The 22,684-nt window shown below is 48.4% G+C and overlaps 1 protein-coding gene across 1 annotated transcript in view; it reads left to right on the top strand.

Annotated features, from left to right (window-relative positions):
- The first annotated feature begins 2,878 nt into the window (after window positions 1-2,878).
- The window catches only part of LOC144179744 (uncharacterized), a 140,782-nt gene continuing 120,976 nt past the window's right edge, over window positions 2,879-22,684 (top strand). Inside the window, exons 1-2 of the mRNA XM_077708186.1 lie at window positions 2,879-3,544; window positions 5,338-5,810. Coding sequence (XP_077564312.1) covers window positions 2,985-3,544; window positions 5,338-5,810 — 1,033 coding nt within the window. The 5' untranslated portion in view covers window positions 2,879-2,984. The remainder of the gene's footprint in view (window positions 3,545-5,337; window positions 5,811-22,684) is intronic.

Here is a 22,684-nt window from a genome sequence, read left to right as displayed (position 1 = left end):
AAAGCAAAGAAAATGACCGTTTTGCTGTGAAAAGCCAGCTAATTTGCGGAGCCACGTAAAAAGGGCCAAGGGCGGCGGTGCGTCTGGCGGCAGGGATAATTCATCAATCAAGATTCACGCTGGCCTCGCCCAGTGGCGCAGCAGTCACTAGGAAGCGAGGCCACTACGGGTAGCAGTAGAACCCTCAGCAACAACGTCCCAACGACCCTGGTCTCCTGGCAACATACTAACGTAGAAACTTTAAAGAGAATAACTCGCACCTACTTAATCGAAAAACTCGAGAACACAGCTTGTAGAAAAAAAAATCGAAGTCATCATCCACAGCGCAAAATTCAGAGGAGGATTCAGCGCCCGCCGTACGGTGTTTACGACGTAGACGCTCTAGTGACTGCTGCGGAAGATAAAATAAAGTCCCGTTCACCCCCCCAAGTTTCCGGAGCGGCGGGGGGTACCACTCCTGAACATAGGAGACTCTTACATACACATAAGCACACAAGAAAAAAGGAGACAATTTAGTCGCTCCTGTAGCTCAATTGGTAGAGTGTCGAACGCGCTATTGACATTAGAACCACACCGAAGCGCAATTTTTTGGGTATTTTTTTGTGCCTACTAAAATGATAAATTTGACGCAAATTGAGGCGAACTACTTCCTTATTATCTCACAGGCGCTCTTGACTGTTGGTTTTGCTCGCTATGTTCATTCAACAAGCCTCGTGAGTGTGCGCACGTTATGCTTACTAGACGTGTTCTCTACCAAATGTTGCTTCTAGCTTCCCCTTGCGCAATGCACTAACTCTCCTGTGGTTCAGCTCACGCCCCGTCTTTGTTTGACCGACACGGTTTTGTTTGACCGGCACGGACCAAAATCTGTTGCTTCTGTAAGCGCCAGGCTGAAGAGAATCGCCTACCCAAACGCAAATGCGGTTTTAAAAAAACCTCAAGGAGCTAGAGCCTCCAGGCGGTCATGTTGCCTTTTTAACGTATCTCGCCGAAAAAGTGCTCTCTGTGCGTTAAAGTTCCCGCCCTCTTACAGGCGCTTCGACCTGCCGCCGTCCGATGGCGCGCGCGCCTCCTTTCCAAGCGCGCGCTGGAGCCGCGGTTCGAGACCGGGCGCTTGTACCTTACCACTCGGTTCTGCCGCTTCGGCGTCGAAACCGCGACCGCGGCTCCGTCCGTCCGACTACGACGCGCATGTGGCCGGCGCGACAGCAGGGCGCCACCACGGCGCCCGCGCGCTGACGATTTACGACCGACGACAGTACGCGGCACCGACACCCTACATCGACGACGTTGTCTACCGAGGCTGGGTGTTATCTTTGCGTACGTTCTGAAACTGTTTGATGCAACAGCGCTGGCGAGTGACGTGATACCGTGCCGCGTTGAACGAAGAAGCCCTCGGCTGGTTCCGCTGCTTTCGGTTTCGGCGGCTGCGTTGGCCACGTGATGTGAACGATCACCTGTTGGCTGAGTGAACTGTCACTACCCAACGCAAGCGCTCGTCGTCCATCAAAAGGAGCTAAAAATCGTCTGTCAACGTCGCCCCTCGACTTTTCACATCTGACGTGCCCCCCAGCAATGTTATAACAACTTCGATTCCGTGTTCATTGTGATAAATAGCGTCACGGCTTATCACGGGAACTATAAAAATAGTGGGCAATATTTCGCGTTGTTTCGCGCTTCGGAGTTTGCGCAGCTTACGTTTGTCGGTTCTATAGGAGGTTTGGATGAAGTTTTAGGGGTTGGGTGTGTTTGCGTACTCGATAAGTTTTTCCCGTAGGTGTGGAATAACTGCTAACACAATTTGAATCATTTGGCCGGAGCGAAATTTCGGTTCGCGTGAACCCAGCTTAAAGGCGTTCGTGTATAGTGGCGCTTCCTGAGTGAGTATACCTCTTACGGTTTGGATAAGGGAGTTTTGAAATCAGGTGCAGGAAGGGTCGTCATATGTCGCTATTTATAAACCTGAAGAACTAAAAAGGTCGGTATTATTCTTACTGTTCAGCTAGTTCAGCCTTTATCGCTCTTCTGTAGCACGAACATCAGGTGAATCTGCCAAGAAAGCGATTCGAGCTGCTGCGCCGGTTTTGGTCTGGTGATACAATTTCTTTGCACGCGAAAGTTTTTTAACCACAGAACTGCTTAATATTTTGCATCGAACGATCGCCTGAACGTGCTACTATTGTTGGCATTAAGTCGGGACTTGTTTTCTAAAGTCTCGAAGAGTTTAGCTTCTCAAAGCGAAGCAAAAAAAAAAAAAAACGGTGCTGTATAATATTGGAATATTCAGCAGTGTGCAAGTAGCCCTTGGGTTATCACCATGCCGTTCTTAATTTATAAACTAAAACAGTAAAAATGAAACGAGACGTATATTTCTCTTGTCAAAATTTTCCCTACCGAGAAAGCCACTAGGTGCGTTTTTGACAGATCGTAGCTGTCCGTTTCCAACGTGATGACAACGAGCCTGTTTGTGAAAAAGAAAAATGCAGGTTTTCACTCACTCTAACTTCCGCGGCAATCATTTTATTGCTTATATGCGGAGCGGCCAGCGGCCTTCGGGAGGCACCTGCTACCTGGCAGGTTTATTTGTACGTTTTCAGGCAACGTGAGCGTTGCTTCGTTCTAAGTTAACGCAGTAGGGTTAGCGCAGGAATGTGAGCAGAAAATAAAGGTCTCCACATAGCACGCAGTTCTAGAAAAGCGGCCGGCCATTCATTTTGATCGCATCGTTGACGGAAAAAAAGAAACTATTTGCGCAACTCCAGGTGCGGGCTTCGAAGGATAAATCCGTGCCCCAATTCCAGCGCTTGACTTCGTTACGTGTGCCACGAACAACACCTTCGTTTGTGTGCGAATATCAGTGAATATCAGTGGCCCGTCTTGACACCACCGCCCGATCTGTGGACCTACTGCAAGTGGCCGAAAAGAGAGCCTCGCCATTTGTGGTGTCCAGTGTGCCGCAAGAAGCGCACCTTGGAAACTCCACCATGAGCACGGACACGGAAGCGCAGGCCGACACCCCGCTGATGGAGAACGGCGGCGTGCGCAGCAACGGCAACGGTGGCTTCAACCACGCGCCCGTGATCAGCATCGACCCGGGCGTCGAGTCCGGCCTGCTGCTGCGAGTGCCCAACCTGCCGTTCTCACGCGAGGCGTCGTCGGCCGAGTCGCTGGCACCCACGACGCCGAGCCAGTTCCTGAACCTTCCCGGCTCGTGCGAGCACCGGCGCCACTCGATGCAGGACTGCTGCCACTCGAGCCACCAGCAGCACGGCGGACACCACCACGGCCAGCACCGGCGGCACCGGGACCGCAAGCGCTCGTGTCCCGACGTGCGCTCCTCGGCCGACCGCAGGCGCCGCGGCAGCCGCAGCCCGCTGGCCCCCGGCTCCTGCACCCTGGCCGTCGGGGGAGCGGAGTCGGCCAGCGTGACCCCCTCGTCCTCGCGTCGCTCTAGCGCCAGCAGCCTGAGCCGCCGCTCGTCCAGGGACAACGAGGGCTGCCCGCACAGCCGTCGCTCGTCCCGGGCCGACGACGGAAGCCGCAGGTCGGTGCCTCTTTCGGGGAAGCGCTTGAAGGCGGTGGGCGAATGTGCGGTGGTTACACATGAACGGGAGTTCTACGTACAGTAAACACTCGCTATAACGAAGTCCTCGGGTCAAGAAGCAATTATCGTTGTAAGCGATAATACGTTAAAAGCAGGGACAGTTTGCTCTTTTTGCGAGGGAACTGGGACCATTAAATACTTCGAAGAAAGTAAGATTTTCTGTACAATCATTTAGTTTTAACTCAGAAAAGAAGAGAACGAAATGAGCAGTGATAGGTACTGTGTAGCGAGCGTCGATTGGACACATCGGGCTGCCCGTAAACTGAAAAAAATTAACAAGGCCTTTTGCTTGTAATATTATCGGCCAAATTAGTTCAGATACACGTTCGCCAGAGAGGGAAAACATGCGGAACGGGAAAGGGGGGGAGGATAAGCGGGTATGGTGGCTCGTTTTATTTGAGCAGAGGTGGCCATGACAGCAATTAACTGTTTCTAAAACTGCTGAGACCCCTTCGAGGGAATTATGTTCTTCCCGCGCACCTGTGAGAGCAATCACCCCTGATCAGAGACATTGATGTTCCGGTTCGTTGCGCTTCACGCTACACAGCTTGGCCATTGAGTTCGCTGTTTTGTAGTTTTGTCAGCACCATTTCTTGTTTCTTTGTGCAAAGTAAAGCTATTTGAGTCGTCCCACTCAAGATAAGAAAGGGTTTGGGTATTGTCCTATCTAGGTAGGCAATAGAACGACAGGCTGCGCGTTGCTTCTCACTGGCCGATATGTACGAATAACATAAAACTCCGCCCGTTAAAGGAACGTGATTCTTTCCCGTTCCTTCACTTGGTTACCTACGGTGAGGCGGGGATTTACAGCTATTCCTGCCATTTTGAAAACAATAAAGCCAAGATAGACCAAATGGTGTCCATCGACTTAATTATTACAAGTTGCGCACAAAAAAAAAAATGGTCGGAAACAACAGACAGTAGGGCTTTTAGCTGCCCGTGACTTCATAACAGGACGGTGACGGTAGCTGCGCGTGCAGACGTGATGATGATGATGATAGTGATTAGATAGTATATTTTCTAATTGCACTGGGACAAAGAGTCTGACATGCCAGAGCAGTGTAGGGCATGAATGGCAGAGCCTGGCAGCCATCACAAAACGAAGACAAGAAAATACATGTGAAAACAAAACAAAAATAAAGAATAGGAGGCTTAGAGCAAAAAAAGACGAGGACGGTGTCAGACATCCTCGTCTTTTTTGCGCTAAGCCTGCCGTTCAGTATGTACCAACTAGTCCAACAGCACGTTTTATAAAAGTAAAATAAGGGGGCAACAAATTCAGGCAAGAGAAGTAATTTGACTGTCGGGTGTGACACACCGACGCAACGTAGGAGATGAGGCGCGCCGTAGTGGAGGGCTCCGGATTAATTTTAACCGCCTGGGGATCTTTAACGTGCGCTAAAATCTCGTACACACGGTCGTTCTGGCTTTTCGCCTCCATTAGAAAAGCCACCGCCGTGGCTGTGAATCGAACCCGCGTCCTCGTGCTCAGTAGCGAAATTCCTTAGCCACTGAGGCAAGCGAAGTGCGGATATATGGCAAATAGAAACAGTAGGGAATTCACACGGTAGGGGATACAGAAAGTACACATATGATTGCGTGAGCCCAGCATGGGGCGGAAAACCGCTGCTCGAGCGACATCATGTCGGCCCAGCTGCAACGACAGTCCGGTAAAGCATTTCGACGAAGCCGTGTCACTCTACCCGCTCTTTGGTTTTGCGGCGTCTTCGCAGGTCCTCCAAGTGCGACGAGAGCCGTCGCTCGTCGCGGACGACAGACGACATGGGCGGAGGCGGCCACAGCAGCCGGCGCTCCTCTCGCAGCACGGGCGGAGAGGACGAGCGCCGGTGCTCGGAGGACCGGCACCACCACCACACGCACCGTGGGTCGCACCACCCGCACCGGCGCGAGTCCTCGCTGGCCGGCGGCGGCGAGCACCGCAAGGGCAGCTCACTGCTCCCGCCGGACTCCGAGGCCGGAAGCCGCAGGGCCTCCAAGGTGCCGGCGCTTCTGGTCACCGACGAGGAGACGGGGCAGCAGCGCAAGCCGGACGACGAACTCGACTCCCCGCGCCGCCGGATTATCATCTTCGTCATCAGTTCTGTGGCGTGCTTTATTCTGCTCATGAGTGTGGTGCTCATCGCCGTCACGCTCACCATCTCGCCCGCCATCGACAGCATCGGTGAGTGGACGGCGGCGGAGCCCGGTCGGGCATGCGTCGCGCCTGCGTGAGACTTAATCGCCACTAGCAAGCGTCAGAATCCAGCGTGCAATAGTCCAGCCTCCTTGTTCGTGGGCAACCGACACGAATGTCGCCTACACCGAGACCGCCCACACAAAACGAAGTCAGTATAGTTGTACCACAGTCCTTCAATGCTTTTAAAGGAGCCATGAAGACAAAATACAAGTTGGGTTTGTAAGAAAGACTGCTTAGTCCCGATAACAATGATACCAATATCATCGCAATCGTCGAGCAAATAACGGAGATATTAAAGAAAACATGTGAAGCAGTCGCGACCCCCTAGCCAATTTCCCGCAACTTTTCTATGACGTCACGGAACCTTGTTTGCGCGATTGGCGGCCGCCTAACTGACCTGTCGCGACGACAGATGACTGGACGTCTGTAATGGGGCCTCTAGTTCCATTTGACTGCATCACTTGAATGCTAACGTGCAGTTAACGCACTGAAAATTGTTTTATTGTTGGCCCGTATGACGTCATTCTTGCTCATAACGCGTTACTGTGGCGCAAAATTTGAACGTTCTTAAATAATTCTTGCTTTTTTTCGTTAAAAAACATCTTTTGTGGCTCTAATGGAGCTGAGTGAGATACTGAATCCTAGTTCTTTCAAATTAAACGAAGTTGTATTTTCTCTTCATGGCTCCTTTAAGGACTCTGCTTATACAGAACAGACTTGCGGTTTGCTTTCGCTTCGCGAAGATTTTGGAAACTGTAGTTCCGCACCAAAATGAAGGAGAATACAGTTTGTTCCGCCACCAAGCCACCAATGGTCACCACTCAAGCGTTCAAGGATCATGATTTCTCCCAAACAGAGATTTGGGGCATTTTTCTCACGGCAAGTTGGCTTTAGTCATTTCGCTTTATGAGTTATTCACTATCTGACGCGCCACGTGTTAACCAGTCTGCTAAACAAGACATAAGTAAAGGTTATTTGAATAGTTAAGGTCCCTCGAGGATAAAGCTTCACGATAAGTCGGTGAAGCCAGCCTGCCGAGAATAAATTGGGGTAGCCCTAACTGCCAGAAACCAGTATGTAAAATGTAGGTAACAAAGCTGAGACGGAGAAACTTCACAAGACAGGTTTGATTAAAAGTAAACTAATAGACACACGGCGAGATGCAGAAAAGTGTCTTGGGAGGGCGCAGATAACCATTAAGATTATAATAAAATGATGACGACGTGAATGCAATATTGTTTCACCGAGTGCTAGTTAGGATATCTAATAGTAAAGATATAATACGCAAATTTGTTACTTTCCTGGATCGCCTAGTATTAAGGCCTCGTAAGAACAAAATGGAATATTCGTCTGGAGTAAAAAACTACTATATCTCGATTTGATAAATGTTTTGATATCCATGTAAAGCGCTTGCTAGCAGAAATTACCCCGCCGCCACACCCAATACAACTGTGGGTGATTCACGTTAAATGGCAAAAAAAAAAAGCCTAATTTTGGTTTCGGCGTAACCAGTTCAAATCAGCATATAAGTACACGTCGCACCTGAAGAACCTACTACCCCCCCTTAGTTACAGTTGCGATGCTCAAGGCAGCAGTTGCATCCCTCGTTGCTCCCTTCCAAACATGCTATCAAGACCCCTAAAAACTACAAACAACATGCTGACATCGCTTCTTGAAGTAACGGTAGCGAAAACTTAGTCAAACATTTCTTTTTTCACCAGGCAGCCGACAAGGCCATTAAGCCATCGGAGTGATTTGATACAAAGCGAAATTTCATTCATTCATTCATTCATTCATTCATTCATTCATTCATTCATTCATTCATTCATTCATTCATTCATTCATTCATTGGTTCATTCGTTCGTTTGTTCGTTTGTACGACATGACAGAAGAAAAAAAGCCTTCTTGGACGCTTTGATATTTGCATAAATCCAGAAGCAAGCGGCGATCTCTACCTTCACTCGAGCCCGCTGCCGTTTATCCGCGTGATCGAATGTGGGTGTAACAACGCCCTTTAATCTCGTACAAAGTGCCCCCTCGTTCGACGGCCCCGGCATACCCGTCATGCTCGCTCGTTCGCGGTACTAGAACGCGAAGCGCGGTGGCGGAATCGCGAGCGTCAAGTGCCCGGATGTGTTCGCGGCGTCCCCCGGAAGCCTATATTTAGAAATCTCAGAAGGGCGATCATTAAAGTTCTCTGCGGGAAAACACTACAACGCCACGATGTTTTCGCCGCCTTTACTTTATTTTGCTGAGCCTCGACGAATGATGTACAAGCTGTCCAAGCCACGCGAACGCGATGGATGGGCCTGCTTCCCGGAGTTCGCGGCTTCATCTCACGAGCCAGCTGGCCTTCTGGGTGCTACGTTGTTGTTGTTGCCGCTATACTGCGCGTTTTACTTCCTCTTCGAACGCCGATTTTAAAGATGATAGTCTTTCTTGGGCTACTTAAACCCAGAAATTTTGGTCTGTCTGTCTGTCTGTCTGTGACTCGATTCAGCCACCCGGCCAAAGTAAAACAATGTCTGCGCAACAGTCTTATATATTCACAGCTAAATCTACCCGTCTAGGTCCGGTGTAATGTTCATACTTGTCAACATTGTTGAAGAAGAACAAGACATTACGCAAATATAAGACAACAAATTAATACAGAAGTGATATTTGCAGTGTTCTTTTATAAAAAATCATACATACTTGACGTTTGCGAAATTAAATACTTCATCAACTGCAGAAAAAAAATTCACTCCGCCGTCGCCTGCTGTCGCCCGCGCCACTATAGCTTCTGGCGTCATTTTAAGAAATCAAGCAACAGTTACGAAAGGTTCCACTAGATAGGTTCCACGTTCTCCTTGCAACGCACGTGTCGTAGAAAAACGCGATTCTATAAACGTTGAAGTAGGGCGCCTCGGTTCACGCGCGTATTCGCCGTACGGCAGCGTTGGCATCGAGACACCCGGTTTGGAGCAGTGGAACGCGGGAAATTTAAAATCATTTAAACAAACCCTTAGCGTCTTTGCCTTGGGAGGAGCGCGACGCTAGAGGAACATGAGAGGTGAGCGGGAAAGCGAAGGGAGGCATTTACATGGCAAAAGTCGATCAAGGCTATCGTCTTTTGACGACATTTGCAACGAAAGGAGCAGATACGAGGCCAATTTTTCTATTAGCCGGAGTTAAAATAAAACTCCCGGTTCAAATGAATGGTGGAAAAAAAAAATGGGTCCTTTGAAAAAAAGAGCCCTGCTGATGAATTCTCACCCCATTGCGGTGCTCCTGTTTTTAAATACGTTGAATGTCGGCCAAACGACATGTATGCTAATTGTTTCATACGAAGCCATATGTCGGTGCAGGTGTATGCGCAGTACCGAAGTCGGTGTGCGGTGGTGTGATAAAATCACTCGCTCGTCTGTCTTTTGTTGGGCTTTTTTCACACCGCTGAACAGTGACGGAAGAGTTAAATTCTTATCGGGCAAAATTTACGATACGTTCCTGACCGCTTTCTTGACGCAGCTGCTTGGGCTGTTTTTGATAGAGCGCGTAAGTCCGCTTTGCAGACTGTGGGTACAAACCTGAACTAGTGCGTTGGACAAACCTTTCGGAAACGTTGAATGCGAGTGACTAGAGTACAAGGCATCAAATATGACCTTTTCGTAGAGAAATGCCGCATCTCGTTTTCCAATGAGCGCTTGACAGTTAGGTGTAACTGTTCGGAGCGTACACTTTAGCCATAGTAACAACTAGGATTGAACATACTTCGTTAGCAAACCAGAATTTGGAACCTTGAATGTCTGTCGCGTATTAACAAAATAAAAATGACTCGCTGCCGCGTTGTCATGCATCGTCTATCTCATGCGTAAAGGTGCCTAGACTCCATATACCTCATTCTGTGAAAGGGGTGAAAGCATTTTGGTTTTGAGATCCTTGCTCGGGAGCGCACAGATCTGAAGATATATGTAGCCGTGATATTGACGACAGACCCACACCAAGAAACAGTACACCCAAAACTAAATGACTTACACTGGTCGCTACGCATGTGTATAAAAACTGAGACTTTGGTTATTAGAATTTTCAATGCAAAGAATATAAAGAAAGTTCACCCATTTAAATTGGCTCATCTGCAGTGCCATCTTTCCGGAATAATACCCACATAAGGGCACATAGCACATACCCGCGCTGGGGCTTTTTTCCTCGCTTTGAAGCTCAAACTTTGGCTTGTGCCGCACAAAAAATTGTCCTAGGACCATAATTGCAGACTCATAAACCTACGTCAACAGTGGTCAAGTTAGGCCTATCACCCTGGGGTGATCGCTTGTGATTTTCTTTTTGGCAGTATGTGCAAAAATTGCGTTTATGTTTCGCTTTTACCTTGCAGCTGCGCTGTAGAGCAAATATGAGTTTTTAACCGCTGCATTCTAGGGCGAATGCTACAATGGAGACCATCAGCATTCGTCATGGCATGTTATTCCTAATAAAACTAGGTCCAAAAAGAATTTTTTTTTTTACGATGACCGAACAGATGAAAAATAGGTTTTTGAAAAATATTCAGTCTTATTCAAAGGCCACAACGAGGCGCAAGAGTATACGTTATCTTGAAGCACCGAAAACGAAAGCGAAAAACAGGATGACCGCGCACTTCTGGGAAAAGTTACCAAGAAAGACGGCTTCTTTTTTACGCGCGCAAAACAAATGGAGCTTACGTTGGCGTTATTCAAATTGGGCTAGCAGCGGCTTGTTAAAAAGAGTTTATGCAACTGCTGCTTTCCGCATCGCTGATTGCTGCCAACGTTGCAGACAGAACACTTGCGCAACAACGCAAAAAAAAAAAACACACACACACACACGCACACAACGTGAAAAGTGGGTGCGGAACAACGGAACAGCCGGAGTGGAAGAGTCCGGGCCAAACGACCACTTTATTCGACCCTGAGCACAAACAACCAAATGTGCTTTCTTGGAGAAAAGTTACGCTCGTGGACGGACCTAAATCTTCCTGGCCGCCTTTCTTCCCGCCTCATCAACATTATCTCGCGCTGGTCCATTGTTCTGGCACGGGGAGTGAACCAGCGTGACAAAGAGAGGAGCCCGCAACGTCAGCCCGCCGTGGGAAGACCCTGGCGCTGAGTAGCCGATGGGACCGTCAGTCCGAGTCGCCGCCGTCAGGAAGTTGCTCGGACAGCGGGCCTTAAAAGGGGGACTAGAGGGAACAGACGTGGGCAGAAGGAAGCTAGACCAACACCACCTTGAACTGAATGCCGCTTATCTCAACCTGTCACCGCAATGCATTGACTTGATTAACCTTATTTCTGCCTCCAACGGCGACGCCTTCTCTGACAAACTTTTTTAAAACATGGGCACTCTGATCGGAAGAGTGGCCCCTGCGTATTGTCTGCAAGCTGGCTTCATCTGTACCTTGGAGGTGTTGGTTAGACACGACTCGCTCCGTAGGCTAATGAAATATCCTGAAAGGGCCGGGGCAGTTTTGGGAGGCATGTGCCGTAAGAAAAATGAATTGGGGACGTAACAAAAGGGACACGTGTCGAGAGAGAGGGAAAGGGGAATGGTGATCGACTTGATAGTCGCCCCCGTGATAGGGAGAAAGGGTAGAACCAGGAAAAAAAAATAGAACGGATTAGCCCGCAAGCGAAGCAGGGGCGAGTACAGGAGCGAGCGAAGTTTTTTTTAAGACGAGAGAACGGCAGCCTTACGACGGTCCCAAGCCAGCTGCGCCAGATCAGCGTAGTCAGTTGGAAAGAAGGACGAAATGAAGTAAGAAGGGAGATGGGGGAGATAGGATAAGATTCGACCTATACGGCCAGAGGACCCAGGACATCGTGCGATGTCGGCTGTACAAGCCCTAATGATATACTACACAGGGAAGAGGTGGTGAGTGGGGTCCTGGAAACGGTAGCGGATTTATTTCAGGCTGATAGCTGGTCCTACTTCTCTCAACTACCACCTCCCCCCGTCATCCACGTTTTTCAATTTTTAATGATTTGGGCTAAATGAAGAACGTTTGAGATGCGAAATCTGAGAGAACAACTTTTGTTTCTTTTTTTTTTTTATTATTCACCTGTTCCTGGAATAATGAGGGGAATATCTTTGCAGGGTCCGTTCACTTCACCTTTTACGACTCAAGTGTCGTATAAGTGGCCGTGAACAATTTTGTTAGTCTTCGACTACGTCGAAGCTATCTGTGCACACTACACGACGCAACACCACCTCCCAATTGACCGTGCCGCAATGCTTTCCTGTTGTGACCTCTGTGACCATATCCCCGGAATGCGTTGTAAAATATTGCAATTTCGAGAACGACCCTTTCCCCCTCACCTAGAACTGATTAAAATAAAACAAACGGCTTTACTGCAGTCGTTTCTCACACTTCTTGGAGGTATGCAGTTTGTTTACATTTGAACACATTTAGAAGCGTAGTATCCGCAATGAGATTCCAGCCCAGAAAAAAAAAAAAAAAACCCGCCCGCATCTTCCCACGGGGGGAACTCGAGTAAATGCGTCGCAGAGTGGCGGGGGTATCGCGTGAATGTTGCGTAATTGGGTATGGTTCGGGAATGCTTAATTGTTATTTCGTCTTTATTATTCTTATTTATTTAATGAAGGAGAAGCGAAGGCAAGGAGTGTAAAGTAAAAGTCTGTCTTTATTGCTTGGTGCCGTCGTTGTATTGGACGGAGAGGATGACTGCTTTGTGGTCGCTAAAGTTCACTGTCAAGGGGTCTTTGAGGAGCGGTCGTGCGATTGCGTAACTGGTGAAGACGTTGCTTCCATCGCATCTACTCGAGTCAAGCAAAGCGTCAAGTCAAGCGAAAGCCAAGCAAAGACGCCCTTGACTGAATTCCGAACGCGCGCTCCGCCGCATATATACACACCGCCCGCGTTCGAGGGAGAGGAGTACGGGGGAGAGACGCGCATGCGCACACTTCCGTACACAAGCGCGCGAACTTTCCACGCACCCACCACGCCGTTATCACGTGTACACGCCCTGCCGCCGTTACTGTTGAGCGCGATGCAGCGCACGGGTAGCTACAACGCATGCGCGCACAGACGCGCTCCCCCCGCACCGCCGCAGCTGTTGTTGAGAGTGACGGAGCGCACGGGGTACACGCGCTCCTCCCGCACCGCCGCACCTGTTGTTGAGAGCGAGGAGGGTACGGGGGAGAGACGCGCACCTGCGCCTCGACGCGACGCGCATGCGGAGTGAGCGTGTGGACGGCGCCGCCATCAACGACGGAGGACCAGGCGAGCCTAAGAAATGCTCCTCATTTAAAAAAAATTGCTCCCACCTCCCCGAAGGGAATCGTGAGGAAGTAGGAAGTGCGAATGCATTTCTTGCGCCGAGAGTACACGGCGTAGTAATTCTGCCATCGCCTTGAGAGGCGCAGTATCGGCGAGGGGGAGCTGTCAGGCGAGAGGAGAGGCGCGCGCCGAGGGTGAGTGCAAACCTAACGGGGGGAGAGGCGCGCCAGCTGCAGAGCATGTGACGTCACGGCGCGAGGAGAGGGGGAGCAGACGCAAAGGCGCCAGCGCGCGGTCACGTGGGAGTGTGACGCCACGGTGCGAGGAGCGGTGCGGGAGCCGGCGCGGGCGCGCGCAGCCACGGCGCGGGAGGCGGAGCGCACGCGGGTCACGTGGGGTGTGACGTCGCTGCGCCGTTGCTACAGACGCTCCTCTCCGCTCCTCGCGCCGTTGCTAGGGGAGAGGAGGAGGACCGCGGATGACGGCGGATTCAGGGTCGCTTATAAAGTGCATCGCACTTAAAATGAGGGCATGAAGAAAGAACAACGTTTGCTCAAGTTCGACCCTAGTTCATTTTGGCGAAGCCAACGATAGCGATAACAGGCACAGTACGTGAAACGTGGCATGCCCAACGCAGGCGCTGTCACTGTCGCGTTCCTCTATCTGTGTCCCGTACTAATCTTTGCTATTATCTGCTTCTCCAAAATTAACTCGTGGTACTACTCTTTTTTCTGTTGCACTTCTTTGCTGTAAGCCGACTTCGCTACTTTTTACAGTCATCTGCCTGTAGCACTGATGCGCCACTTAGTAACTGTGACACGCCCTTTTCTTCCCGCACTATAGGCACCTTGAGCCTCGAACGCTTGTATCAGAAGTGACATATCAGGCGTCTTCTCCTGTGAGCGAGTACTAGAATTTGTTATAATGCAGTTAGTTAAATCAAAGAGCCCCACATACACAAATTATAACATGATGTCAAAAATATCTCCCCATTGCATGATGGTGGCATACAGACCCTTGAGTGGATAGCGGAAATTCCCCATTGCACTTCATGCACAAAAATGTGCAAAGTCTACAGTTTCAGGCTTTTCCGTATCCGCGCCAGTTCAGCGCGTACGACGGCCTGAATCCACTGCCTTTCCCTGTCTGGCGATCCCGTTTGCACTAAATGCGCTGTTCCAGAAACCATAAAACATATCGTGGTTGCTGTGTCTATTAAGCAGTGAAGAGCGTCGTGATCTTCACAAGGTACTTCCAACGCTTTAGTGCTTTGTTTGTTTTTTGGTTTTCACCATTAAACAAGAGCCTTCGATCTCACGCTTTAAACCGCATTCTGGATTTTTGGTTCTCCCATACACCCTCCCCCCCTTCCCGCGGGCGCTAACATGCTCTTTCCTACATCTTCTCCAGGAACGTTTGTTGACCCCTTATTTGGGAGGCAGTAGTGGTTACTGCTTTTCTTCTCAATACACATTCCCACCGTCTCTTTCTTTACCCCTGAGAAAACCTTGCCTGTTGAGTAACCGTTGCATTTGTTCACACACTAGTGGGGCAATAACAAACCGGTTTTTGGATTCACCGATTATTCGAATTTGACAGCAGTATAACCGGATGGATTGGTTGGCGTACCTTGTTAACTGGTTTCGTATCCAGATGTTCGGATATCCGGATGTCTGTTTTATCTTCCTAGTATACCAAGGAGTGCATAACTGGGAAATTCTTTTAACATTGTCTGTCGACATATTTCACACCGTACGTTAAACAAACTATTTCACGGACCACGAATTATTGCGTTTCTTACATGATATTATCATGCACACGACCAAGCAGACAATTGAATAGTGCGTTAGCCCCTGCGATTAATGCTTTCGAATATTCGAATATCCTGCTAACCGGCCACTGAACCCGTATATACTGATTATTCGTTATTGAAAATCCGGATATTCGGATAACCGGCTTTCAAGGATAGAGTCGCTCCGAGCCGGTCAAACCGGATATTTGGTTTGACGGATATTTGCAAGCACTATTACACACCGACTTCGTCTCGGCGTCGCATGTAAGCCTGACTCCTTGCACATCTCTTTAGAAGCCTGCGTCTTTATCTCGCCCTAAGTGTCGCTTCCAGCATACTTCTGTTGAGCAGATTTCAATTCACGGTGGCCATGGGACCGACCGGCACACCGCATTTCTCCTAGTCTGCCCATCCCGAATACTGAAGCCAAAGACGACGAAGTTGTCCTGAAAGAAAAAGCAAATTTATTAGAGTGAACGTGTGCTGCCCTAGCCACTCAAAGAATACACAGGCGGCGAAGCAGCAGTCAACAAATTAGCGTGCGCAGGCGAGTGTCGGCGAATCGTATGCCACAGCGTCTGCTCTGCGGGCATTTATCTTTCGGCGCAGGTGTTTCTGAAACCGTCGATTTACATCGAGAACACTGTAAATAAAAGAATACTATTATAGGCCAGTGGCGTTAGGGCAAAACATTCTTCCTATCAGATGAGATAACCCATGTGGCATAAAAAAAGAATATTCACGGCGCAGCTGGGCGGTAAATGCAAAAACATAAACCAATCCAATGCATGGTTCGCGGCAATACGAACATTGCCATTGGGGCCCGTCCAGTCGAGACAGTTCACTGAGGGCAAAACAAAACATATTAGTAGTCACCAGGCCTTGCATACTAACCGCCTTGCTATCCCATATTCACAAAACTTGTCTCCCGTAAGAGTTGCTCACTAATTCTTGGTGATTTTTACAACGTGAACATATCGCGGCGTGATTTTGGCCCTTCACGAACAAATATTTTCCGGCTAGGATTGTTCTGCAACTCAAAGTTTCCCTGTATCGCTTATTTCATATTTTTCTTTTAATGGGGTTGTCTGGGATACGGAAGTCAATTTCATGGTCTCTTCACCTTCATCGCAAACCCAATGCTGTTAACTAATTTATCTTTCTCTTTTCTTACGTAGGGGCGTGCGTTGTTACTTGATACCTTAATGGCGTACCTCTTACGACAGCCGGAGTTTGTCTGGCCTTTAGAAATGCAGTATAAGCCACTGATAGTCACACAGCATTGTCCGCATCTCTGATCTCTCATGAGAGGGACGTTTCGCTTGAACGTCAAACATTTAATTAAAACGCCGAAACCCGCCTTGATACCGACGAAAGAAAACTGACGGGAAAGCCCGCTCATTTTTCAAACTAAGAAGACAACGCGATGAGGCAGCACCTCGCTGTTAATCCGGTGTGGAAAACGAACTAATCTCCCCAAGAATCTTCAACAATCTTCCAGGCATTGTGAAACGTGAGAAGTGTTTGAACTGACAAAAGAATTATACCTGGAAGGGAGACGAACATCGCCGTTGCCATGACGTCCTCTCTCTCCCTCTCCTCCCCCCCCCCCCACCCTTGCCTGCTTCATTCAGCCGATTACAACCTAAGAGGATTAAAGGCTAAGTGCATTGCCCCTTTATGTGAACGCTTGGAAGCTCCGGAACGAACGCCTTGACAAAATGGGCGCTTAATTTGAAGCAAACATTACTCGATATTTCTTAATATACCCTGATCTGGCTGTCACCTCCAGCTGCGTTGGATAGAAAGGACTGTCACGGCTTAAACGTGAAAATAAAAAGATATTTGAAATTAACTTCTTGTCAAGGTCACTTTTATCGTAATAAACTCGACAGAATTGCAAAGGAGGGCCTTTTGGCGATGTCGGAAATAAGGTCGTGGTCGCACTGCAGGGGTGTATAGATTAGTTTTCATTTGGGGTCTCTGGAGGAAAAGATGATAGCAAAGAACGGCTTCTGCTGCTGGCACATCTCGCTAATTTGTTCAAAGAAACAAGAAATTCTTATTTCGATTTTTCCTCTCGCGACAGAGCGTATAAAAATAACAAAAAAGAAAGTATAATAAATTCAAAACCAATAAAAAAATCTACGCTGTCAATGCTTTCGCAAAGACTCCCGTAAAAATTATTCGCTTCACAATCTAGTCGTTCAGTGTGACCTAAGTTGGCATGCATTGCTGGGATAATTATAAAAGCTCACCTTCTTTTGCGGGAGAAATATACAGCTGTATTTGCGCTTTCAGAGGATCATTTAAGTATGTACCAGAGCTCCGAGAACGGAATTAACATGTGGCCACTGAGCCACCCCTTATGCGTATGTTGTCGGGAAAAAAGAATCAACCCGCGCATCGGGGCAAGGAAGGCCGATTCGTGGTTGGGCTGAGCGAAACATAGTGTGCGTGGCTGTGCGCAACGGGCAACGTCCAGCGCCCCTGTTTCGTCCCGTGTTTCCGGGTAAGCAAACAAATCACAAGCCATCTCCACTTACGTGAAACCTGGGGAGGGGCGAAGCACGCAGTGTATAACTGTATTCCTGGCGCCTTGGCGTTTTTGCCAACGGAGATGAAACCGTTGGGGGGTAGAGGTATGCAGCTTTGCTGTAAAAATCTCGTGTCTTTGAAGCACGAAGCTTTCTAGCGCGAGGCGTAAACGAGTGTCCCGGTGTTTTAGTTCTGTGACTAGATGAGACGATGGTTACGACGACGACAATAAACACCGACATCCCGAACCCTAAGGGGCTTTGCACCTAAAATTTGTCGTGATTATATACGAACAAGCCAAGTTTGTCGCGCGGTAGCTCGATTTTTGTGCAGAGATCGCACAGTGAACAAATACATAATTGCACCTCAAGACGAAACACAGACGCTGCTCGGCGCAGCGTCTGTGTACCGCTTAGAAGCCATGTTGACCGCCAGGGTGCCCAGAAAGCTGATACAAGCGCAAACTTAACTTCTAAAGTAAGCCCGAAACAGCATCGGGTATGTTGCTTAGGAGGGCGGGATATCTGTGGCCGTTCTTTGATTGCCCCACCATATTTCTGCATTTACACAACAAATTTTTAAACAAGTTGCGTTCACGACTCTCCTCATTCAACCGCAACGGTGGCTCAATGGCTAAGGCGTTTTGCTGCTAAGCACGAGGACGCGGGCGGGTTCGATTCCAGGCCGCGGCGGCCGCTTTTATGATGAAGGCGAAAAGCAAAAACATCCGTGTGTACGAAATTTCGGGGCACGATAAAGATCCCCAAGTGGTCAAAATTAATCCGGAGCCCTCCACTACGGCGCGCCTCATTGCCTGCGTTGCGTCGGCACGTTAAACCCTGCAATCAATCAATCAATCAATCAATCAATCAATCAATCAATCAATCAATCAATCAATCAATCAATCAATCAATCAATCAATCAATCAATCAATCAATCAATCAATCAATCAATCAATCAATCAATCAATCAATCAATCAATCAATCGATCAATCAATCAATCAATCGATCAATCGATCAATCGATCAATCAATCAATCAATCAATCAATCAATCAATCAATCAATCAATCAATCAATCAATCAATCAATCAACTCTCCTCATTCGTTGAGAAATAAGCTTCAAACTGTCGGGATGACTCCAAGGAACCTCTTAGCATTTATTAATATTCGTAATTGTGCGCGCTGCTACGTTTTTTTACTTTATGTAATAACATACCCGCATCCGAGGACCATCTCTGTCTGCATCTACATTGCGGAGAACTAAACATACTGATTTAAAGCGCAAACATATTACGAAAGAAAGGCTTCGCTTTTGGAAGTTCGTCCCACAAACTGGGCATCGTATATGTATAAAACAATTTTCCGGCATTTGTGGCGCTTTCGTAGCACAACGAAGCACATCCTGAGCGGGAGACGCCATTCAGAGTAAAAAAAAAGAAGACACAAGCGCTGAGAAACTTTTCTGGCCTACGCACTAATAACATCCTGTAAGAAAAGCTCAATTTCGGGGCTTGGAAGAATTCGATGCGTTATGACCACGGCGAAAGACGAAAGTACATTTCACCCTTATGTTGAAATTCCCAACCTGCTCACAACTCAGTTGAAACAGAAAGCGGATAAAGGAAATGCAGGCTGTTGCCAATTAGTCCCACGCGGTGTTCGTTTAAGCTTACACCTGCGTAGGATAAACTGGATCTGGTGAAGCCAGCTCTACTGCTCTCCAATTAATACGAGGCCGAAAGGCTGTAGGCGATCAACGCCCCATATGACAGGGCGAACGATCGATGGACACGGACACTTTAGCGGAATATTATTCAATAAGGAACGCTGGAGTCAAGCAGGCCCATGCCTTTAGGTTTATAGGCCTGCAGATAACGCTGCCATGTTCGGTTGCTTCATTCGTACAAAAATTCGGTAGCAGTATGTAAAAGTGGTTCTCCATATCATTCGCGGTTGAAACAATTTGCTAACACAAATTTCGGGATATGCCTGACTTTACAGCCCATCACATCAGGCGTCTGCAGGAGGCGGAGTGAAGCGCGTTTCTGAATGAGTGAGTTTGAAGCCGAGCGTGAAATAGGTTGACGTAAACATTTTCAGACTAAGGCCGTGTTCAGACTGTTGAGGCAACTGTCGTGATAACTTCAAAGAATGACGTCATTTCAAGTATGAGCCAACAGAACTGTGTGACATGCCGTTTTTTTACGTCTATAGATCTCGATATGGCTTTTGCGTCGGTAGTCTGAACATCGCCTAAGTTTAATTTCTCTACAGATTGGTATTTCAAAGAACCTCTGAAATTTGCGGTCAGCCAAAAGTATACAAGCCAAGGGAACACTGCTTGGGCGAGACTGTTATTGTCGATTGCCCGTATACGCTGTTTTGATTTGGACGCGTGCGTGTACGCCAGTCTATTATGTAAATGAGCGCCGGAGTATAATGCCAGTATCGTGTGTTAGGAATACAGCATGTTTCTTTTGGTTCAATACTATATTAGGAGTGTGCACTTTACAGCTCCACAGCAGGCTCCTCGCAATCTTACGTAATGACAAAATATAAGCAGACCGCAACTGCACTCAGAAAGGCTGAGGAGCTATTAAGAAAATGTTCACATCCTATTACGAAAAAGCATTAAATGTCGAGGTGTTCACTTATCACGGAGGCTGGGTGCATGAGTTAAGATGTCGCGCTACTCAGCGAAAGTTCTTAAGTTCAATTCCCGACAGCGGCGGATTTTTATTTGATAGAAGAGCAACAACAGCACCCGCCGCGGTGGTTCAGTGGCTAGGCGTTGCGCTGCTGAGCACGAGGTCGCGGGTTCGATTCGCGGCCGCGGCGACCGCTTTTCTGATTGAGGCGAAAAGCAAAAACGCCCGTCTGTACGAGATTTCGGGGCACGTTAAAGATCCCAGGTGGTCAAAATTAATCCGGAGCCCTCCACTACGGCACGCCTCATCGTCTGCGTTGCGTCGGCGCGTTAAACCCTACAATCAATTAATCAGAAGAGAAACAACTAAATGCACCCTCGTGTACACACTTCAGCGCACGTTAAACAGAGAGAGAGAGAGAGAGAGAGAGAGAGAGAGAAGGTGCCTTTTGTCCGGGGCTCCGGGTAGTATGGAGCTGAGGGCAAACTCTGCCCGTTCCGTTAGCTGTCGCTTGCCTTAAGTGATTGAGTCGGCCAGCCACTCCTCCCACTTGGCGAAGGTGGCGTGAGGTATGTACGGGGGAGCGGGATTGTGGGTGCAAGCGCAAAGTGTGTGATACATTTCCGGGTATTCCCCGCAGTGTGGACATTGTGGTGTACCCTCCATTTTTTGGAATTTGTGTATCATGTAAGGAGTGGGAACTGACCGGGTCTGTATTTGTCTAAGTATAGGTGAGTGCCATCGTGTTAGTGTGGTGTGAGGTGCCGGAAACAGCTGTTTGGAAAGGGCGTGCCTCCCGACGAGCATCTGGAAGTGGCCTGAATTGATTTGTTGCCTAGCGACGCGCTTCGTTGGCACGTAGCTTCATAAGGATGCAATTTGCACTTTGGGGTCCGCGTTTAATGTATGCACAGGTCATATATGTCGGCAAATAAATGGTACACATGCGCAAGACGGCGGTGATGACACTATTCTCCCCGTTTACCCACAATGTACGCAGGAGTCTTGCCTGCGCAACAACCCGGCGAGAAAACGACTACACCAACACCACTGCGTCTTAACATCTTTCTGAGAAGTTCACTTTTTTGTAGCATATTTCCCCACTTCCTGAAGCAGCCGATGGAGTCTTTGTTTTCAGCGCCCATCTTTTTTTGCACACTGTACGTTTTCCCATGAGGAGGCGGAGGAAAGGAGAGGCTCCTTTAATCAGGCGGAAGAGGTCAGCCTTGCACAATGCTGGGATTGCTACTTCAGATCGCTAGAGAAAATGTTATGGGGGCCCTCAAGAGATACATGTATCTGCATATTACATATACTGCGCAATGCGGAGAACAGCCAAACAGAGAAACAGATGTTTGATACATCTGCGTTATTGAAGACGTGTTTCTCGATGATCACAGAAATTGCTGAGAGATGGAAAGACGGCCTAAAGCCCCCCTCTGCACGCACGAAGGAAGGCAAAGAAAGTCCGCCGAAGTTGAAGAGCGCGAAAAGGTTTTCGGACAGTTGATGTTGGGCCAGGGTGAGAACCACGTGTTACGAGAGCACAGCCACGTCTTGAGTTCTCTGCGCTCCAGAAGCGTGTACACCAAACCAGAAAAAGAGAGAAAAAATGTTTACGACGTCGTGTAGGACGCCTTTTGCTTGCCTTCAAGCAAAACATTCCTCTTTCATATTTCAATGTCGGCCCCTTATTCCCAACGCGTGCGCCTGTCTATTCTCGGATTCGGAAGCCCGTGGGTTCTGGCACAGCTGTCAGGGTAGTCTAAACGCTAACAACGCGATCAGAACAAACGCGCCGCGCCCACAAGCACGCACAAAAGGCGAAATGTGGCCCCGGTCGTCTTTCAGTGTGCGTGCGTTCTTCACTTTCGCGCGGGTCATGCACTGCATACATGCGATTTGAAAGAGTTGGGTGAGATCAGGTACAATGTATATTAGCGGAGCTTTAAATGACTTATACGAGTTCAATAGCCTTGTGGTATGCCTTCCACGCAGTTGGGAGTTTTATTTTTGATGAGTTTAAATGCCGGGATGGTTTTAACTAACCAGGAGTCGTCTGATAGGAGTCGTCAGCTGCGCGGGAAGACACCCATGCTTCCGGATCCAAGAATAGCCGGGCGCTCGCGTTGGGGGTAACGGGCAGACGTGTTTCTTGTTCGATTTTTTAGGCGTCGAATGCTTCTTAACACTAATTTTACCGCACTGCAGTTATGCGTTGGTTAAAATAAAGATGACAAAATTAGACAAGGTTGGAAAGTAAAAAAAACAACTGATGAACCCTTTCCTCGCGGGTTGAAAAGGAACACAACTTTATTTTAAGCATTGGTTTGGTACTATTTTTTCGCCCGTTTTACAATGTATCTTTGTTTACATGAGTCTGTACTTTTTAGTTTTACGTTATGTGGCCCGGTCAATTGCCTAGAGTTGCTATGTCTCAAGCCGGGGAGATGGTGATGTAGATAGTGATGACGTTTGATCACAGCAGTACATTCAGATTGAGGACTTCGGGGCTCTTCCAACGCGTCATAAGGCCAGCTCTTTTCTACTCTGCGTATTTATATTACCGTTTGCGGTATTGTAACTGGGGCTTTGCTACCGTAATAACGATTTGCCGCTTTGCCGCCGTAATAACGCAAACGTGGAAGATTATTTCTC

Source organism: Haemaphysalis longicornis, unplaced genomic scaffold (assembly GCF_048455015.1).
Source record: "Haemaphysalis longicornis isolate Haplotype H1 unplaced genomic scaffold, Haemaphysalis longicornis Haplotype H1 scaffold_4, whole genome shotgun sequence".
NCBI classification, from domain to species: Eukaryota; Metazoa; Arthropoda; class Arachnida; order Ixodida; family Ixodidae; genus Haemaphysalis; species Haemaphysalis longicornis.
The sequence above is the reverse complement of the archived record's forward strand: the minus strand, read 5'-3'. Positions and strand labels throughout refer to the sequence as shown.